General features: G+C 34.1%; 1 protein-coding gene across 13 annotated transcripts in view; it reads left to right on the top strand.

Annotated features, from left to right (window-relative positions):
- The window catches only part of tay (tay bridge kinase), a 340,896-nt gene that overhangs the window by 292,709 nt on the left and 25,732 nt on the right, over window positions 1–22,455 (top strand). For all 13 annotated transcript variants that reach the window (XM_088262457.1, XM_088262460.1, XM_088262462.1 and 10 more), the window contains one exon: window positions 21,326–21,541. In XM_088262457.1, coding sequence (XP_088118583.1) covers window positions 21,326–21,541 — 216 coding nt within the window. The remainder of the gene's footprint in view (window positions 1–21,325; window positions 21,542–22,455) is intronic.

Genomic DNA, 22,455 nt, shown 5'->3' on the forward strand with positions numbered 1-22,455 from the left:
TCAATTTCCTCGTAATTGTTATGATTTCCGCGTAAGCTGTATTGTATTACTTCGGAACCTGACTCGTAATGGCCGGGCGGCAATTTATGCACCAGATAGCTTTATCTCCCGAGATGTTTATCCCAAATAAATAAATATACTCTCTCGACTTTCATACCGGAATTCGTAATCACTACGGAGAAAGTTTTCTGTTTATCCCATTTGGCGGAGTCGCCCCATAAATAATATCCCGAGGAGAAGTTTGTCTCTCTCGCTCTGCCTCCTTCTCCCCTCTCATTGATATTCAACGAATATGATAATGACTACAAGATAAAACGTCCTAGAGATTTATTTGAAATTCCCAGCGTCTATGTCTCACGCTCGCATTTTTTCTACGCTCCATTATGCCGACAGGGAAGGAGAGATACGATCTCTTTTAAATAATATTTTCGTAATACGAACGGCCGTTCCTCCTTTTTTCTTCCGCAGCCCGAGAAATGTTAGCGACTGCTAGATATGTATCCGGCTATATGAATGCGCATAATTTAAATTATTACATTGTTGACTATTTCGAATTAATCTGACACGACGGATTTACGAGCTACCAATTTTCAGCGATACTCTAACTCCATTTTATTTTTCATTTCAAAATATTGTATAATTTTCTGTTGAATTATTCGTTTTCTACATTTTGTTTACAATACAATTATTCACGATCCGTGCGTGGGCTGAAAAATCACTATTGTATTTTTATACGAATACACGCATTATTATTTTACCCTATTACAATATGATTGTTATTTTAGTTTACCGTTATTTATTGGCGTACTAGTTTTTGATGAAAATACCGCGCATATTTTTATTACCACCCAAAATTGTACTATTTTTATTACGTTTTAAAAACTCCACCGAACGTTTGACATTTAAAACGGAGTTAATGTTTTTATTTAGAATCGGTGAGGCAATTATATATTTATTACCGCTATTAGTATCTCGACATTTAAATAATTTTGCGAATAAAAACCACATTACAATGCCATAAGAATTTTATGTATAAAAAAATTGACAGATTTATTAATAATCTATTCTTGTATTACGATCTCGTTTCATTTTTAATTAACATTCTACGTCGTTGTCATATGCAAAATATATAAAGTTTAACTTGTCAAACCAGTTTATGGATATGGAGTTATCCGTCGTGGATCTACCGCCCGGTTGCATTATTGTAGAAATAAAAATCGTTTATCGTAAATTAATTATAGCCCGTGTTTATATTGAATATAAATAATGCGAATGCTAATTTAAACGATTCCGCAATAATACTTACCATAACTTATTTTACACATTTAATTAAATAGTTAAATGTTAATATTTTTCCTGCAAAAAGTAAATATCTCGGGTTTCTAATTTATTTTTATACATATCATATTTTTTATTAATGTGTACAGTGCGGAGAACATAAGTAAATATTATCATCTCCGCATCAGGACAGCACCGTTGTAATTTAGTTCCTATTAAATGTTAGTAATACAAAAATGTTAGTAATGCTAGTACATATCCACTCCGAGGATTTAGTCTAACGTTGTAAAAAAAAGTCAAAATGATTAAACTAACTAACAAACTAACCGTCACGCCGCTTTCCGCAGGAGTAGGCAGAGAATAGAACACCATACCTTTTTTTTTTTTTTTTTTTTATGAAAATTCTTCGCCTCTTCCACATTCATGCGTGAATGATTAATTACAAAGTAAAAATGATTAACTACAAAGTAAATGCTATAAATATTAAAAATATTAATTATCCGTATTATTAATCTTCATATTTTGATTAACTTTTAGCTTTTCACCTTGGCGGAAGGACATATTGTTTCCGAAATGCCCCATAGAGGCAAAGCGACCGTAAACTAAAGTGATAAAAAAATACGTACTCTTTTTTTTGTTACTGTTGAGTGTTTATAAAGAACGTTTTTATTGATTGTTCACAATGGCGACGTGCGACGCTAATGTCGTTTCACTGGGCCGATTATATTCGCCACTGCAATCTACATCTACTCGTACAGTATCTGGAACACCCGCGGTCTACATTAAGTCGGTATAAAAGTTTCCACGAGCCGATTAATTCATGTCAACCCGTACGATAAAAGCAAAACACGTTCAATAGGATTGTTTATTTATGTCCGACATTAACTTTTTATGGTTACTTCACACGCGAATTGCCTTTCTTTAAAGGAGTTTTTACAGCATTTAAATTTTGTAGATATTTCCTGGCACCATCAATCTTGTGTGCTTTGATTTGATATCCATTCATTTAGATCGTGTGGCCTTATGCGTAACAAAATGTACATTATGTGAGCTTGCGCACTGCACGGAATTTTACCGTCCGGCTTTGAAAAATAAAAGCGACTACAACAGTTTAACGTGATCGAATTTACGCGCAACGTGTTCACGCACCGATCAAGAGCACCGATCCGAATAAAGATGGACAAAAGCACAAGCCAATCCAAGCCAATCATCGTTCTATCACGCTACTGAAGTGCTGGATGGTAAAATTTCGTGTAGTGTACAAACGCCCTATCTCGTACTCCAGTCATTATTGAAATTATACTTTTCTTTCGCGGACCAAATATCTTGGTAATTACGAGTTCTGTACTACTACTACTACTACTTCTACGACCATCACGCCGTTTCTCCGCAGGGGTAGGCAGAGTGGATGGAACTTCACACTCTTCTGTCCTGACATACATTCCTCGATTCTTTCGCATCCATACATCTAGTCATACACGCCCTCCGATTACGCAGACTGTTGACACCACCAGATTTTAGGTTCTGATTGATCTGATCGTGCCAAGTCTTTGACGGCCGTCCTTGTTTCGTTATCCCGCTCACATTCCCCAAATATACTTCATTAGTCATTCTCTCTTTATCCATTCGCTCCACATGTCCATAACACCTTAAAGAATTCTTCTTAATCTTTTCAATTATCCCTTGTTCGGTCTTACATTCTTTTCTTATATCTTGTTTTTTTTTATTTAAAAAAAGAGGTAAAGATTGCAAAAACAGATGGGTATGGCCTTCTATTTTCTCTGCCTACCCCTTCGGCGAAGCGGCGTGATGGTTTGTCAGTTAGTTATTTAGTTAGTTGTGCGTAAATTGTTAAATTCTAAAACAGAAAGATAAACAAAATTTCGTCTGTGCTTAAAATAATATGTACCGTATTGTTCTCCAAGGGGTTGTGTATAATTCCCGGGATGGTGTAGTGGATAATTAATATTCCCTTTTTCGCCGAAAAAGTCAGATAAATCTCCCGGAAACAACCCTCGAATGTCACGAGTAAAAACCAAAATAAAACATTTCGTCTGGTATCTAAAACACTGCTTCCCAACTCAATTAGCATCCGTTCCTACCGCCCTACCCTCCGGGCGGCCTGAAATTTTAGCTTTTTATTATTAAGTTTTAACGATTCCGTAATTCGAAAGTTTAATGCCGACACGGGAACTCGGGAGGGGGTGACCCCCCCCTCGCCCGTTCCAACCATCTTATTTTCCGCTTTTCACTCACAGCTTTCCCCCACCTCCGGCCTTTTCCCCTCCCTCGTCCGCCCCATAATGTAATACCGCCCGTTTTATTCTACCCTCCCCTTACTTTCAATTTTATGCCATGAAGAAAAACTCTCTAAATTAATCGTATTTTATTTAGACTTCCTCCTCCCCCGGCCGCCTTGATGGAGTGGTGATTTTTTCCAATTAATTAAACGCAATTTTTTAATGAAAGATATCCAGTACTCATTTATTTAGTAAGAAGGAAATAAAGTGTTAAGGCATCCTATCCTCTCTGCCTGCGGCGTGATGCTTCTTCAATTATTTTTTTTAATAAACATAACATGGTAATCTTTTCAGTTACATTTCCGATGTACCCGAATTTGTATTATTATATTTCTTAATTAATTTAAGTATTGTGTGTTAAAAATGTAATTTCATATTTCCTTTCATTGTTATGATAGCATTTTTTTTCAATTACCTTGAATTATATTTTTATTACATTTGTATATCTCTATTTTCTTAACACTGACCCTTTTTACGTAAGCATTTTTTTTTATATTTCTGATATTTCGAAAGTATTTATTTAACGATTAAAATAATTCTTTTGTTTTGACATCTGAAATTATTATTGCCGTAGTGGATCTCTAGATAGACTCGTTGTCTTTAAAACATTTCCGGGTTTGTAAAAGAGGCCTTTCAAATATGTGAATGATTTTTTTTACGGGATTTAAACAAAAATGTGTTATTACTTTGAAAATAACTTCTGCCAAATTCACGTGATCGTCTTGCCATTGTTCTACAAATAAAATTCTCTAAACTCTCTGAATTATTGCGGTGAAATATATATTATTTAAGATCGTAAAAAAGTAATGTAAATGTTTTATATTCGCTTCCCCACCCCCGGAAGAACGCTCTAGCGGCCCTGTCAAACATTTTCAAGTTTGCCCGAGAATTATTCTCTCAGCTTCTTAATAAAATATTCGTCTAAATGTGTATGTACTCTGAATTAAATTACACCAGAGTGGAGCTGGAAGATGTCTCCACTGACACGGCTAATATAAATGCCAAAGAAATGGTAATTAATTGAAAAGACGAGACGGAGCACCCTCGGGGGGGAGATTTCTTTGTCGATCTTTCGTTTTGTAATATTTCGTTTTTCAACTTTTTCAACTTTAATGTGCTCTGAGTAATTGGAATGTTATTCGTTGTTTTTTATTACTTTTACGTTTGTTACAATTTCATTAATTTAATTCATATTTACATTGATATTATCACAGTACCTTCCCAGCGTAGGTATTATGATTACTATGGATTTCGCTTAGCGCTTTAACGAACGTAACATTTTTCAGGCTATTTTATGTTTTTATTTTATTTATTTGTTTTCTTTTAGGTATTCGTGTTTTATTATACACACAAATATTTAAAATTCATACAAATTGTGTTAGGGTTTTTTAATCAAGTCGTGTTAGAGAGGGGTCGAACGTAAAAACTGTGACTTTGTGTCCGCGACACTAACCACGGGACCTCAATTCGATTTATTTCGAGCAGATTTTTGTATCTACGCCAAAAAAATATTTGTTGATAAAGCTGATTATAACATTTATATATTTACAACATTTTGGTTGGGTCCAAATACTTGTTGACAAATCTGAATTCTCCCCAGTCCAGAGTTTTTTTTGACACCATCATAGATGAAGAAGATTAATACTGTATATAGTTGTAAAACGAAGACGAAGGCTAAATTCGCAAAGATAAGTAAATCTATGTAAGTATTGGCCATGGAAGACAAACGATGTACGTAGAGTAAGAAGTATAACTAATTTGGCTACTAATTATTGCAATTAAATATGAACACGATTCATTATCGACCTTAACTGTCAATATAACCACTTAATGTAATAAATTAGATTTAAATGTCAAACCAGAATCAAGCGTTTTCATTGAGTTATTGCTATGTATTAGAAGCCATGAAATTTCATCGAATTTATATTTTGCTGTCAATTAATTATCTTAAGAACTTCAGCAATAGGAATCATCAGTGAACAATTATATGAATAGATGTTAGAGGTTCTTTATGATATTATAAAAATAATGAACAAGTTCTAGTACGAACATTCTTTTTCTTTGAACTGATACTTTAACGCCAAAAATATGACTTTCCCGTATATATAGAGGCTAACTTCTGGGCCTAAAAATCTTTCATAAATGTTGAAGTAAAATCACGCCACTGTGGATAAATGTCATATCTTTTTTGAGGCTTCCCAAATGAAAACCTGTGAGAAATTTAATTTGTACTCCTCATACGATAAATTACCATAGAAAGCATAATAAATGATCTAGAATAAAAAAAAAAAACTATACGAAACTATGACAACAATTTGATCGATAAATTACTTTTTCTCTTGTTTCTTACACTATAATTTTTTTTTTAAATCTCGCTTTTTTAAACTGTAAATTCCGAAAGTAAATAGCATTTAAGTTCATATATAACCTAAGAGTTTAAAATAATTATTTAATAATGTATTTTTTTAACGATTTGCAATTATCTAATATTAAGGCAAGGTAAGGTCAGTATGTATTTTCAAAATAATAATTAAAAACGAAATACAACAAAAATGAAAATGTTTCATTTTTAATGTGTGTGTACTACGCGTGTATAGTTTTTGTTTGGCTAATTACTTTTGCAACACCGGGACTTTACAAAGAGTTCTTTATTTATATTATTTTATTAGTGATGATATTTCTTATGTTTAACGACGTCATCCTTCGTTCTGCTAAGAGATGAAGGGAGTTTATCGTCGGTGATGCTGAAATGAATATAAGACATTATTATAAAATATCCGTTGTCTCTGAAACGTTTTGAATAACGAGTTCCCAGCTCGCCGCGACCCTCTCGAGTTGTTTAATATTGAATATAAACTTGTCTTTTTTGTTAGACAGACATAAGAAAGTTTTGACGTTATGCGGGCGACCGAACGACAAAAAAGAATATTTACGTTGATTTGCAAATCTAGCCTGGGACTCGAGTTTTGGAAATAAGCTTGGGTTCGCAAAAGAAAATACGACTTTTTATCTGGAGTATTTTCTTTACGCTTGTAAATGTTTCTGCCTACTTTTTATTAAATGTCTGCTCATGAAAAACAGTTTTCTACCATCCGAGTCGGCACAAAATTTATTCTCGCCGCCTCTGAAAATATGATGACAATCGGGGTGCGAACTTTTTGCTTTCCGGCTCCTTCCCCGGTACCTACCCACTTTAAAAAGTAACTGCTTTGTGCGATGAAAAAATCAAACGTTTTCCTTTAATACAAGTTCTATGAACGATTCAGGCGTCACCCGGTGAAATTTTTATTCGTTCCGCACATAAGTTAGCTCTACAAAAATTTCGATTGTTACAATATATTTCTGATTTATCAATATTGTTTTATTATCTTAACTTATCGACTATAGTAACAAATTAGAGTCAAGGTTTTATCTCTCGGAGTTGATATTTCCCGGTCAGCAGTCAGCAGTCAGCAGTCAGCAGTGAGCAGTAAGCACGTCCAGTAAAGGTGGTCCCGTCTGCAGATCCTCCTCAATCCCGACCACCCGCGTCAAGTTTATTAGGTCGTATAACATTTATTCCGCCGGGGTATCGTGTTCACACTCGAGCTGGCCATTAAGCGTTTTATCCCCGGTAATATGATTGTCCCCGTGACAGTGGCTGCCGACTCCGTCCTTTATTGCGTATTCTCCGCGCTCGCTCGTAAATCTAGCCCCGGCACAACATGTGACGTTCCTCCCGATCCGGGATTTTTCCCTCTGCCGGATATATCGTCTTGCCGCATCATTTTCCTACTCTAAATCCGCCCGTTATTTTCCCTCCCCGCCCGCCTTGAGCCGTGTACCTACTAAGCTCACTCGAGGGCTGTCGAGTTTATCCCGGTTCTCGAGTTGTTCTGTTTTATTAATCCCACTTTGTTATTTATTTATGAATAAAACTCGTACTATGCTTTCAAAGGTAATTTCATTCTGAGGCCGATACGAATATCTAATCCTACTTAATCAAATTATCAAATCCCACTCTCGTATTATTGTTTGATAATTCTGTACGATTATAAATCAAAACAGAGAAGGGGACTTACTGTTTTTCAGATGCCTTTATATCTCCAATTTCTTCAATAGCCCACATTGTTTATCCGATAAAATATCATACATGTTTCATGTGATATAATGCGAGTAATCCCTCGAGATTGTGAGGTATATGTAGTCCCACATGCAGTAGTTGCATTCCCCCCGCGAGGCGCAGCTGTGTTCCTGTCTTACTGGGAGCAGCCTGAAGAGATATTCTCCGTGTCTCGGCTGCAATACTTGTCTAGTAGTATTACAGTATCTACTCAATGAATTAGGGCCACGCAGAATTTCGCGCAATTTCTCAATTCAAACAGGAATAACTCAGAGAAAACCTTGAATAAAACAACATTGAATTTTATTTACACATGAACACTTTATTACGCTTAAATTATGCATATATTTTCATATAAATATAGTTAGTATTTAGTATTTCCACCTTTGGCAGAAATAACTGCCTCAATTCTTTTTGGCATACTTAAAATGCACTGTTTTATCATGTTTTTTATTTCTTCGTCTTCTGACCAAATTTTTTTAATATTTTTTTTTTGACAGTCTACTGTCGGATTTGGAAATGAGTATACCTTATTTTTTAACATGCTCCATACGTTTTCTATAGGATTAAGGTCCGGAGAATTTCCAGGCCAGGGGAGCAAAGGCAGATTTTTGTTAGACAAAAATTTTATTATTGATTTAGCCCGGTGGCAAGGTGCCCCATCCTGCATGAAGGTGTATGGACCTTCTGTTGGGTCGAGTGTATGGTAGAAGGGCAATAAAATTCGTTCGAGGACCTGCTTATAGGAATTTTGGTTCATTATTCCTTCCACGAAAAACAACGGCCCAGGTAAATTGTTAATAATACATGACCATATCATTGTTGCAGGGGGGTGTTTGATAACTTTTACCACACAGGCCTCATCGTAACGTTCCATTGGTGTTCTCCTGACGAATCGACGGCTCTCTGTCACGGCTTCTAACCGGTACTCATCACTAAAGATGACCTGAAAAATAATGAAAATTTAAGTTTAATTCAAATATATAAGTTTATTTACTAAAATGATATGTTGAAAATTCAATTTAAATAAATACCTTTTTCCAATCATCTACCGAGTTATTTCGATGTAGCCTGGCCCATTTTAATCGATCCGCTTTCATTCGTGGTGTCAATTTTGGTACTTTTACAGGGCGCCTGCATTTCAGATTTACTTCGTAAAGACGTCGCCTCAGTGTTGATACCGATATATTTATACCCTCTTCTTCCAATTTTATTTTTAATGTTTTTGCTGATGCACTACGGTTTTCTAAGGCACTTTGAACGATTTTTCGATCAGTCCTCGGTGTTGTTTTTCTAATCCTACGACAGTTCTTTCGCCGATTGCTGGTGGCGGGTGACTGATTTTTTATTGATTTTGAAATTTAGTCCACTGTTTGACGAGAAACGTTTTCTTTTTTTGAAATTTCTCTAATAGATAGTATTCTTAATTTCAGTAGCACTATAACACTAGACTTTTTTTCCTCGGAAATATCTTTACTTTTTCCCATTTTGTCCTTTTCAAAAAAAACACTTGTGTTTACAAAAAAAAATTATACTTTATGAACTAAAATTAAAAATTAAGTTTTTTTCACAAGACACGATAACTATATAACTTCTCTGAACAAAACAACAACCAGAACTCAAGAAACTTCACTAATAAATAAGATAGGACTATTTTTTGAACTTTCAACTATCTGTCTACCTGTGCTAATTAGGGACCTTTCTCAGAAAAAGGGTTTGAAATTTTATAAAGGCTTAAATAATCCAGGTATATTTTACATATTATTGAAGGTAATATACATGATATTAGATGTCAATAGAAAACTTAAAGTATTTATGTAAAATAAATATAATAATCCAAAAGATTTCAGAGTATTCAAAAAAATAATGGGTGGCCCTAATTCATTGAGTAGATACTGTATACCCGCGTAGGTTGAACATCTCCGCTTTGATCGCTTTCCCGGCCGATCCTGTCTTATCTCGAGAGCTTTGCGCAGCTTCCAGCTCTAGTTTGTTAACTGCAGCCGATTTTACACCCTGCAGTAAAATCAATTACGCGTCACTGGGAGTTTTCCCTCGGCATGTACAAATAGTAACACGCTCTCAAAATTTTTAACCAGTATTTTATGTATCGTGTCAGTTATTACTTATCATGTGTTGTTTTTATTCAAGACTCTTTTATTATATGATTTAGAAACATATTAATTCAGTATAGGTGTTCTCGACAAATTTTTGACATTTTCATAGCTATATTTTTTTCTTGCCGATAAGTAAGTGTTTATCCAGTATACATTTAATCGTATTTTAAAGTAATGAATAAATATGAAAATAAAGGCGTTAATACCTTTCTCCGGCATGCTTTTGTCCTGTTTGTTATAGATGCTCGTGAAATATATAAGAGAGACTTTTTGCCGAGAAGTTTTCATTTCCGTAAAGTAAATAAGACAGGTTTAAGACAATATGAATATTCTGTAAGGAAGTTTCTACCCCCTCTCCTCCCCCCACCGCCGCTTCGCTTTCCACCCTTCCAGGAATATAATAGACATTTCCTTCTGAGCTTACTTTCCTTACGGGATTTTTCCCCTCATTTTCTATTTGCGCTCTCGAGTTTTCTTTTTAAAACTTTTCCGTTTCAAATTATACAGCTCTTTGTTCCATTTTTATGTGTGTTTTTTCCTGAATTTATTACGAGAGCGGTTCGCTTCATATTCATTATTAATTTGTTCACTTAATAGTCCGAGTAGTAGTTACTTGGCTCCGTGGATTTAGCATATTTCGCCAAGTAGATATCTAATCTCTGTTCTTCGTTTGACCGAATTAAAATGACGAAGACGATGACCACAAGAATTCTTCGAAGTTGGAATTCGAGCACTTCTTTTTGTAATATTCTGAAATAACGATATTTGTAATAATTGAATTTTCTTCCAGCTTGTATTTCGGTATAAACAATATTCCTTTTAATATCGTAATCGCTGTTTCAATCTACATCCGGCAGCAGCATATTGACGGGGAACCCCCCTTCTGTTATTTTACGAGAGCGATTTTTCTCCCCGCAGGCGAGTCGTTGACTTGTGCGAAAGTAAAAATGTAGGGGTAGGAAAATGTAAGAAATATAAAACTGGCCGCTATCTGCCTGGGGAGACTTGTACCCCTTGCACTGTACTCTCCGCTAGGGGCGCTATACATGCAATTTCCCGGCGGATCAATCGTCCCGTCTCACGGAAAATGACTATAACTAAATATCCCCCTTCGTTTGTTTTAAAAAGTGACGAATTTAATATATTTCTTTTTTATTCGCTCAATAAATGCATGTAGCGAATTGCAGTTGTATATTTTTACACTTTTGTCCTAATATTTATGTCTTTTAATTATATTATTTCATTAATAGATTCGGGAGTCACTTTGTGGTAAAATCTATCCATTTTTAATGTAAGTTTTACTCGGTTAATAAACTATTTCTTGAAATCTATTATGACACATGTTTCGATGCATTCCGCATCATACAGTGTTTGAATATGACGCGGAATGCATCGAAACATTTGTCACAATAGATTTTATGAAATAGTGGTGTTTACCAAATAAAATTCAAATTAAAAATTATAATATTATGTTTCTTTGTAAATGAACACCGCCAAGAATAACATAAAGTTGTAAATAATGACATTGAAAAAAGGTTTCTTCTAAACTTTGAACAAATTGCTTTCTCGGTTGTCGGCACAATGAGTGGATACGTGATAATGCCGAGTGGGGCTAGCTCTGGCTTCCGAAGGGTGGTCGGTAACACGGTAATACCGCCCGCCAGCGGCCGAACTCTAACTACGGCGCTTATCTACCCCCATTACCGGAGTAATTTAATTAAACCGTAACTTTTAATGCACTCTCTCTGTCGAGATCTACCTCCGCTCGTGGCGCCTCTTCATCACACGTGTCGGACTCGTCCTGCCGGGAAACTAGCTAATTCATCGCCGCCTACCGTAAATATCGACATCGTCATTTAGCTTCGCATTATTATAAACATTTACATCTGTAAATATAGTACGATCCATTAATGAAACTTCAAACAGAAAATGAGCGGGTTAACATTTCAATTTTATTCCCTATACATTTATCCCTTTAATTAATTTACTACTTATGCTCGCTTCCCGCAAAACGTTCCCCAAATTACCTGCCAAACGCCTTTGTAAAATATTTTAATACGGCGAGTAATTGTGAAATTGATAAATAATGATTCTACAAGCAGGTCGTATCAGATCGGCGTTCCTTTGGCCTCCCCTTTCCGTAATCGCACCGCCGCTAATTAGGGGAAGGGAAACGTTAAAGTGAGCAAACTCCACTCGTATTTAACTTACGAAAGATTCCGCTTTACAACTTAGTAGACCGCCAGAGCCAGCGCCGGCATACTCGCTCCACCTCGCGGAATTAATTTCTTCGGGACTGAAATTATGCCATCATTTTACTAACACGCTTCATGAAGCGCTTATTAATATCATTACCTGAGAGTTACTAACCGCGCTTCGTGTTTTACTATTTCGGTAAAAGGACGCACGAACCGAAGCATGCGCGTTTTTACACGAGCACTTATTTATTTCAATTAAAATGCGGAATAAGCGAATACATACAGCATGCAAATAAGCTTTGAAATTGCCTCACACATTTACATAATTTACCGTGTGCACAAATATAGCTTTAGTAGTTCTATCTGGTTACTGAAATGTGAAACTGCACCGAAGTAATCATAACACTATCCCATTTCACTTGTGTTTATTTTGTGAAAATAAATATTATACACTAAAATATCCAGATAATATTATTCTAACGAAATCATGATGTCATTTCATTTTCCTTACGTCTATTTTTTGTAAAAATTAATGAATCTGTATTGCATACTACAATAAGAAGAAAATGCATTTTAATGGTCAATCAATTCTTAATTTAATAAAATATATTTAAACAGTAATAAATAAATCAAACTCGTAGAATATTAACGATATAAATATGTACATTAAAAATCCCTTCTTATGATTACTTTTTTAGTTTATTAATCTAAAAACGACTACTTTCGAAAACTACAGATGTTCTCATCAACAGGTTTGTATTTTAACCTGTTGATGGGAACATCGTAGTTCTCGAAACTAGTTGTGTTTACATTAATAAACTGAAATATGTGGTCTTACACAAGTGTTTTATTTTTGTATTTAAATCATTATGCTATTGCACAAAGTTAATGCCAAATCAATAAATAATACAATATTAACGATGCATGATTCTGATAGTTCGCCGACAGGTATTTCAACAATGTGGAGGTGAAATGCTACAACAAACGAATTAATTGTCAATCGAATATATCATTACTTGAAACATAAATTGTATTTTGACTTTCTTCATCTATAATTATTTATCAAGTGTTATATTACGTCATCATACAGTTTAAATAATTTGTAACGGATTTGATTTGAAATAATTGTAACGTGTATGTTTCTATTTGGCAGAAACATACACACATTATTTCAAAGGCGCGGAGAGTGGAGAGTAGTCCACGTATTCAAGTAAAAGGTTTAACATTACCCGTTTAACCTACACTTGCAAGTTTTTATATTTCACCTCCTCTACGTCGTCGGCTAATATTTACGTTTGCCTGCTCGTGGCGTATTCGAGATATTTCATTTTACGTTGCCAAGTTATATAGACACTTGTATTTTTATTATTATTATTATTATTATTGTAAATACACGATACTTTATATAAATCTTACACTCGTTATTCTTGGTTATTTGAAATGTTTTCCCAGTGACTTATTTATATATTATAACCTTATTGTATTTTATTATGTACATTTGCATTCATAGTGTATGAAGTGTAAAAATAATATTTAATTTTAAAGTTATTTTATTTCTCGCGCATTTATTTATTTGTATCGCGTGTATAAATGTGTATGTAACAAATCTCATACATTTTACATGTTCATATGCTGCGTATAATAATATTAATTTTGCTTAATTTACATAGTGTCATTTTCGTAAAAATATATATTTTTAGATAAATTTATTTTTGTTTAAACACAATTATATCATGTTTCGTTGAGTTATTTTTTATTAAGCTTACCATACTCGCTTCTGGCACTGGTCTACCTATGGATGCTTTTATTTTAAATATTAAAAATGAAATTAAAATTTATGTATTGACAATCGGAGGCTCTGAAGTGTAATGTTTCAAGGTATAAGCAACAAACTGAAAGACAGAACATTGATCATATTGCGTGTTCCGTCAACCCGTCGCGTGTAATAGAACGTGGTGTAAGCTTTCACAATTTTTTTGTCTTCCTCACGTGAGAGGTTTGTTATCCATTTACTCACATTATTAATGTTGTTTTTCAATTTCTTCTGATATATCTGGTGTACGAGCTAAATATCAATTCTTAATTGTATTTTTAAAAAAGTTGATTAATTTCAGTTAGTGTCGAAAAACGACGTTTATTGTGATAGTAAATAATACAATATATTCTGTTTGCAACAGTGAAAAAGCTTATCTAACTAACTAAACTAACTAACTAACCATCACGCTGCTTCTCCGCAGGGGTAGGCAGAGTGAATAGAATGCCACACCACTCTGTCTTTGCAAACATTCTTCGCCTCTTCCACGTTCATGCATCTCCTCATACATACCCGTCGATTATTACGACTCCTAACCTGACTGTGCGACAAAACGATGTATGATAGACGTTCGAATAGTGAAATAAGGAAGGAATGCAAAGCTGAGATAAGCCTTATCGATAAAATTAAGAAAGGTGTGTTGAGATGGTTTGGACATGTAGGACGAATGAGTGAGGAAAGAACGGTAAAACAAATTTATGTATGAAAAAGTAACAGAGGAAGACCGAGAATAAAAGCTTATCTAATACAATTAATCAAATTTAAGTTACAAGTAAACATATTAGTCGCTGTCTATCCTCCTGGAATGGTTATTACCTACAAAGTGAGGAATAAAAATTATTTTTGTGTAATTATTGTGACGCATATTGTTTTGATATTTTTAAGACTCAAGGAACAACGTGTCTGGACATACTTAGGTTTTGTAACAAAATATATTTTCATTCCGCTATAATGTATGTCCATAAAATTGAATAGGAATTATGATTGATGACTTAACAAATAATATAATTTAGGTTTGGAGTAAAATCTTGCCGTTGGAGAATAGCTTTATTTCAATTCTTACGTTCAAAGCTCGCTGATGCCGGCAATAAATCATTATATTTCATATTGTGTGTGCTTTTTTCATAAAGTTTCCCACTAAATCCTTATTGTTCCGTGATTTATGTCTTGTTTTTTTCTTCTTCTTTTTAATGCCATTAGTTTAGTGTCGTCTCATTCACTGAAGTTTTCAACATGAATTTTAGTCTTCACTAAGTCTACAAACGGGTTCAGTTAATGTTTTTTTATTTAGTAATTTTATACACCGACTAACTTCTTCATTTATTCTTAAGGTTCAGATTTCAAACGTTCAAATTCAGATCGCGACCGACCGCACCAGGGGCTAGACGTGTTTCCGCGCCTTTTTTTTTAGAATATACCAAATATTGGCATTCGCCTTTTTTTAATGTATTTAAAAAATATTTTTATATATTTTTGTAACTTCTTACCTTTCAATTACTCTTTTCCTTTCAAACCCATATACTTATTTCGAAGAAAAACTTTTTTTTAAATACAATAACGATGTTTTAAGCAAATATTAAAATTACGTCAACTATTACCTGGGTTTAAAATAAATTAATTTGCGATGTATCGTATATTGGGCCTTAAATATATTTTAATGAATTTATGATAAAAAATAATAATAAAACGTAATTGATTTATTAACACCGTTTTATTGCGCGGATAACGATGATATAAAATCTGTAAAGTAACGTTCATGTATCATCAGTCTACGTGTATGTATTCCCTAATATAACAGTGGGTACGTTCTCACACGGAGGTTCCAATACGTTTTTATGGCTCGTTAAACGAATATCGCAGGATTTTTATAACGGTATAACGACATTTTTGTTATAAACCAGCGTTTAACAGCGCTGCCATTAAAATGGAATTGCACTCTCGATGCGATCATTTTAACTTTATAAATGTGTCCCGTTTAAAAATCATTTTCGTGTTTGCACGAAGTGGCGGTGTTCCCGGAGATTTATTTAATCGGTGTCGGGGGAATATGTTATAAACTACGAATAGCCTTTGTACTTTTTCGTACCCACAAAAGGAGCTTCGGTAAACGTTTATTCCGTTTTAATTAAGTTTTACAAAGTGAAAGGAAATATTTTAGCTCTCGAGTAGGTAATGTATTTTGTGTATATCGAGAGACATATCGTATATCTACGTATTAGACTACTTCAAGCGATGCTTCGAAGTAATTCTTAGTCAAAGAACTTAAGTTAATTTGATTATTAATCTGCGTTGTTTATCTCATTGAAACTTCCAACATAACGTTATTAGATTTTCATATAATTTCCTAATTTGATTTATGTATCTTCTCGAGTGTTAATGTGGGAGTTTGCTAACAGCTAACGCAATATATCCGGCATATTTGTATATGGCGAGTTGTCAAGGAACCGCGCTTATTTGTCTTTGCCTGAGGTATTTTTGTTTAGTTTCGTAAAGTTTATTAGGCATTTGATTCGTACATTATTTCGAGTGTTGGAGCGCCGGAATGTTCGCGTGTTCCGCCTATTCTCTGTTCTCTATCCCTTGACATTATCTGACAAACTACCTACCGCACCACACACTCACTTGCTGTAATAGATATGCCGTCTCAATTTACCGGGTATTAAAGTTCCTCACACCTCACACCTGAACATTTCGCAATGAATATTAAGTGCGCGTATCACCTTTCCCCGCTGGGATAATATGTGGAGTTTTAATTAAGAATTAACACAAGTAACACGAATAATTATTATTACCACATCGGCCGTTAATTGTGCTCAAATTGCTTTTTGATTTAAGCGAATTCGGTTTATACCCGTTGTAAATCTTTTCGTCGTGCGGAATTGGATATATGTACAAATTATCCTCTTGCATTTCCTATCTTACTAACTCATCCAGCGATAAAATCTTTTTACATTCAAACCAATAAGCATATTTTTTCGCTAATTTTATTCATGCGCAATTTTACTGTCGTCGTTTAATTATCTTGTTTATAAATATTTACATTTTGATGTTTAATTTTCATACACCTACTCGTATTTCTTTTTAATAAAGCTGCCAAACTGACTCTACCAATACCGTTTTTTACGACGTTAATTTATACGAGCGGCGAAACCAGCTCTCCACACATGGTCACGTTCGCGTCGCCGAGTAATCTATATTTACTTTTTAATGCGAAACATTAATTTATTTAACCCGTAATTAACATTACTAATAGCACTTAATCAATTGAAATTTGTTCAGTAAATCATAGCGCTCGTTCCTATCAACGGCATAAATTGAGTTTACGCTGCCGTAGTGCATGCACGGCTTGCATTACATATATGAATATCGCGGCTCCAGGACGTGTAGGTATATCTGCATTGCATAATAAACTTGTTTTTCGCGTTTGTACGCTAAATGAATTTGGAAAGTTTTACAAATTTCAGCATGCGGTTCTCAATGCGATTGCATTACGACCTTCCTAAATGGAGTGATGACGTTATCCAATATATTGTGTGCTATTTTCCCCGGTTTTTACGTCAACCTGACATTTTTAAACACTCGAACATTTTTCCAAGAAATAACAAATACGATTAGACATAATTTATTTGTATTTTCGTTAATTTTTCTATTGAAATATCATTGAATCTTCGACTATTTTTGTTGACATACACATGTACACAAACTTGAGTTTTATAATATATGTATAATATAATTTTAAGTCGGGCTGTAATAGTATCGCGGACTTTTGATCCCAAGATGCCCGGTTTGATCCCCCGCTGTGGCACAACTTGACCATTTTTTTCTGTTGTAGTATATAGTAAAAAATGGCTAAAGAAAATAAAATAAACATTCTTGTATACAATAAGAACACAACAATTTAATTAAAGATACCTTCAATTTTTTCAATGCATTAATAGTTTTAATGCAGGCATTTGATTAGCTTTGATCCAAGAAAGAACGGATGTTTGCTATCGGCTATTATTGTGCAATAAAATGTTTAAATAAACGAAAATAATTTATTAAGTACATATATCGTTATTGATTAATTATCAATTTTTTATCATACTAACGTTTTAGAAGCTTTTAATTCTCGCAACATTTTTAACAACAAACACATAATATTATTACGATAAGGCTCTCCAGCAGCGTTTTAAATAAAACGAAATTATCACGCATTAAAATTTTTATTTAGCTCTATGTTTAATTTATTCTGTCACGGTTAGAATAAATTAATAAAAATTAGCATTTAATTTAACGCTCACCAAAAAAACCTTTTGATACTTATTAATTCCGTACTAATGGGCTAGTTACAAATTAAAGAATAACAAAAGGATTTAGTGCATTGTTAATGTGTGTGTGCCATAATGAACACTGGCGGGCCTGAGTAGACAATGAATAGTGAATATTTTATGATGTTTGTAAATAATACGTTGTTAAGCCTTTAATTAATTTAAGTACATTATTATTCATGAGCCAAGATACTAAAGATTTGTAGATAAGAATTATTAAATAGATTGCTTCACACGAGGAAACTTATTTTTTATATCGCAAGATCCGGTTCAGAAGCACATTCAGAATTGGGCGTGTGTGAGTATGGAGTTAGAGGGCAATAGTCTCCGCTACACAATCTCGAATTTATATCGATTTTATTATAATCAAATCTCGGATACAAACAGTTTAAAAAAATTATACACCGTGATAGATAAAATTTTTCTCTTGTATGTTATCAGGTTCTATTTTATGAACGATTTATTTTGGTACATTAACATGTGTTAGGCTGTGTTCATACCGGGAGCAAAAGCAAAGGTGGTAGCGAAATCGCAACATCAAACCAGATCACATACAAATGTTTCTTATGACGTATTCAAATACAGTATGTGATTTTCTTTGCGTTTGAATTCCCTAACGCATAGGGAATAATTGAAATTCATAAAAATTGCGCCCTGGACATGAATGGACCACGTTCGCCACCGCTGCCGCTTTTGCTCTCAGTATGAGTCTAATACGTAACTCGAAAAAATCCGAAAAGAAATCCGAATTATTTTGCTCTTTCCATCCATCCACTTCCCTGATAGATTTAAAATATATTTATATTTTAACAAGATCCCTAAGCTGAAAATATGTTATTCTCAACATTGTTAATATTTAAAGCATTTACTTTGTGATTAGTCATTTTTACTTTTATATTTTTTCACAAATAGTATGAAAATAGTAATATGTGTTAGTATGTAACCACTCACCGCGGTGAGTAGTATATACTAGTATTACTTACATTTTTATTAAAAAAATATTAAGTCAAAATATGTAGTTATTTTCTCAAAGTTACACGTCTAAATCAGTAATTTTGATTCAACATGAAACGACCCGATGTTGATGAAATCAAATAAGTTTCAATTTTCATACCGTATCGATTCAAATGATTCTTCACAATTATTTATCACGTATCTGATGCTGGGTGATTCATGTGCATAATGTTTTACAATTAGATATGGATGTGAGGTGCAACGAGCAGGCTCCCGTGTTACAACATTCTTAGTACTGATGCACGATAATATCAGGTGTGAAATCGTGTACACTTGGTGCGGTTTTAGTACAGTTCAGTAGGTAGTAGTGGATGAAAACATCAACAGATATTCTACGTTTGTATTTTCCTAATTTGTCGTGACAGTGTAGTTGGAGACCTTCGTTTACAGGATGAAGAAAAATGTCATAGAAAAATATTTAACCACTAAAAATTATGACTAATGCAAGTCTCAAATCAAATTGAATATCTATCTTATATGTAATTTATTATGAGTATTTTAATTTTTTAATGTTTTAGAATTTAATAAACCCTGATGATGACAAGGTTGTTGTCGAAACTGGTAGGTTAAAGTGTACTTATAATAAAAAAGTGGTTAAAACAAAGTTGTTTAATTTTATAATTCTACTTAAAGCGTAGTGCATATGAAAGTCTTCTTACATTAGTTAACAGGTAAAAGCCTTAGCCTAAATGACGTCGCTCGGGCGAAGCAATGTTACGAGTCTCATTTTATTATTTTATTTTCTTACAAAACGCCATAAATACATTTTTACTAACGTGACTTACGAATAACATGGCATGTTTTCCTGAAATGTGCAAAAAATAAGATACGTCATGTCGCCGCTTAAGCGACGATATATTTATTTTGTAACATATGCATATCCCCTGTGGGCTTTTACATAGAAAATGGGCACTATAATGAATCGACACGAACATATAACATATCATGAATTAACGCAATAACAAATTTGAAAACATTTTGACAGAAAAGTAAAAGAAAAAAAATCAATTAAATATTTAACAGCTGTTAAAATCTGACGTTATAAATAGCCACCCATAATAATTGACGGCATTTATTAAAAATCTCCGACATATAGCGTGGGACGTAATGGTTATGTTTGAACACGGAGATTTAATAACGTGATTCATAAATATCGCATTAAGATTACTCGGTAATATTTTTTTAATGCGCGCCAACGATCGTTTTATGTTTTTATTTATGCTCTCAAATGTAGAGCACGTCAAAAATGCTAGTTTTTATTCCGAATTATAAGATTTTCTTGGCACGCCGACCGAGTAGGTGCGTGTATAGCGTATGCCGCGCTGAATAAACATTTCGTTTTCTTTGCCAGATGAAAGAAATTGCCTTTCATAATTAAAATGATTTCTTTTAGCTCGTTAAATATTCTTACATTCTGCAGAATGAATCTGTTTAAATGAAAATAATATCAACATTAAATCTCGGATCTTTAATTTTAAATTTCAACGAATGAGACTCGCGTAGTAATATATGGCCGGTGAAATATTTCAGCGATTTTATACAGGACGTTGTAGCCAATTAGATGTATTTAAGTTGTCGTAATATATTATTTTAATGTGAAGGAATAATGATATATATGGTATATAAATTCAACGTTTTCTGACATAATGTAAATAAATATTACGAAAACAGTATTGGTTTTTCTATTACTGAAAATAAACTCAAAGTTAACCTTGCACGTTTAGAAATAATGTCATTACTTGTTTCGTTATCTTTGTTTTTCTTTACTTAGAAAAAATCCTTTTAATTGGCACGACGCAACGGCATCCATTATTTATTTTTCTATAATATTGAGATGACCGAATGCAGTCGAAAAGCGATCCCTCAGACAAATGTGCGGCAAAACGATGTGTGATAGATATTCGAATGATGAAATAAGGAAAGAATGCAAGGCTGAGATGAGCATTATCGATAAAATTGAGAAAGGTGTGTTCGGATAATTTGGACATGTGAAACGAATGAGTGAGAAAAGAACGGTAAAACAAATATATGAGGCGAATGTAGTTAGAAACAGAAAAATACCGAGGAAAAAAGAGACAAGCTCTTGTGCTTGGAGAGGGAGTTATCTTGTTTATTTTTTTTCATTGTATAGTCTGTATGTTTATAGTGTTCGTTAATTACGTCGTTATTACAATGTTCATTTGTTGTTCGCAGGGTTCCGATGGCGGTGGCTCTGTCGTGTTCAGCTCCGGCGAGTTCGGGGCTCGGGGCGTGGGGCCCGGCGGAGCGCCCCCTGCGGGCGGGGGCCCCGTGGGCGGAGGGCCCGTCGGGGGTGGCGCGAGCCCCGCTCCGGCCCCGCTGCCCCAGCCCGCCCCCTCCCCGGCCCCGGCCGCCCTGCCTCCGCCGCCCTACACCACTTCCAACATGCTGGTAAATATATCGATCACATTCTACAATCGTCGGTCGCAAGATACGGTGGAAATTCGGGATACGAACTTGTTCGTTCCGCGAAACTGTAATCCGGAACAAATTTACCACGAGAAATAATATAATTGATCATTAGATCCGCTCGGAACCCTCAGAAAATTACCCTTTATTTAAAACAGCACTACATGTAGTTTACATGTTCCACTAAAAGTACAAATCTCGCCCTTGAGGTAGTATTTTACGAAAATTCGCGACATAAATTATCTAAATTATTATTGTTATTATTTTTAAGCCATGGGATATTTTCCTTGGGGATTTTCGCTAACGCAAAATGTTCGAAATAAAATTCATAATTCGAGGTTCCACCATATATTGTATTTGTTCGTGTATTTGAAAGGCTAAATCTTAAGCTCAACCATAAAATAAACACAATTTTCTTAACTTTCTTAACAAATATTATCAATGATGTGTACCATATAGAGTGCAAGAAAAAAACAAATCTAGACTTGTTTATAAAAACAATTCCCGTAGTTACAACAACAACAAATATAAACAATATAGTATTTTGTAGGTACACAATAAAACGTATATTGTAACACTGTTGTTGTGGAATTATTACATTTATTATTGAAGCGTTTATAATATCCTCTATTTATAACATAGGGTACTTACATTATTACACCGAAAAATAAGTCTACAGCGCACTTCCTTAAAAATATGCTAGACGAAATCCAAGTCTCGTTTTGTAATTAAATAAACTATTTATTCATATTTTCATTTATTATTTAAACGGGTCATAAATTTCGTTGCCTGGAATATGAACATTTTCCCCGTGAGTTCCGATAAATTAATTTACTAGGAAACCATTATAAAGTGTATCCCTTCCACTCTTATCTCCTTTCCTCTAATGTCAATAA

The sequence above is a fragment of the Brachycentrus maculatus genome, unplaced genomic scaffold (assembly GCF_059751285.1).
Source record: "Brachycentrus maculatus isolate JH-2025_06_01 unplaced genomic scaffold, ASM5975128v1 h1tg000180l, whole genome shotgun sequence".
NCBI classification, from domain to species: Eukaryota; Metazoa; Arthropoda; class Insecta; order Trichoptera; family Brachycentridae; genus Brachycentrus; species Brachycentrus maculatus.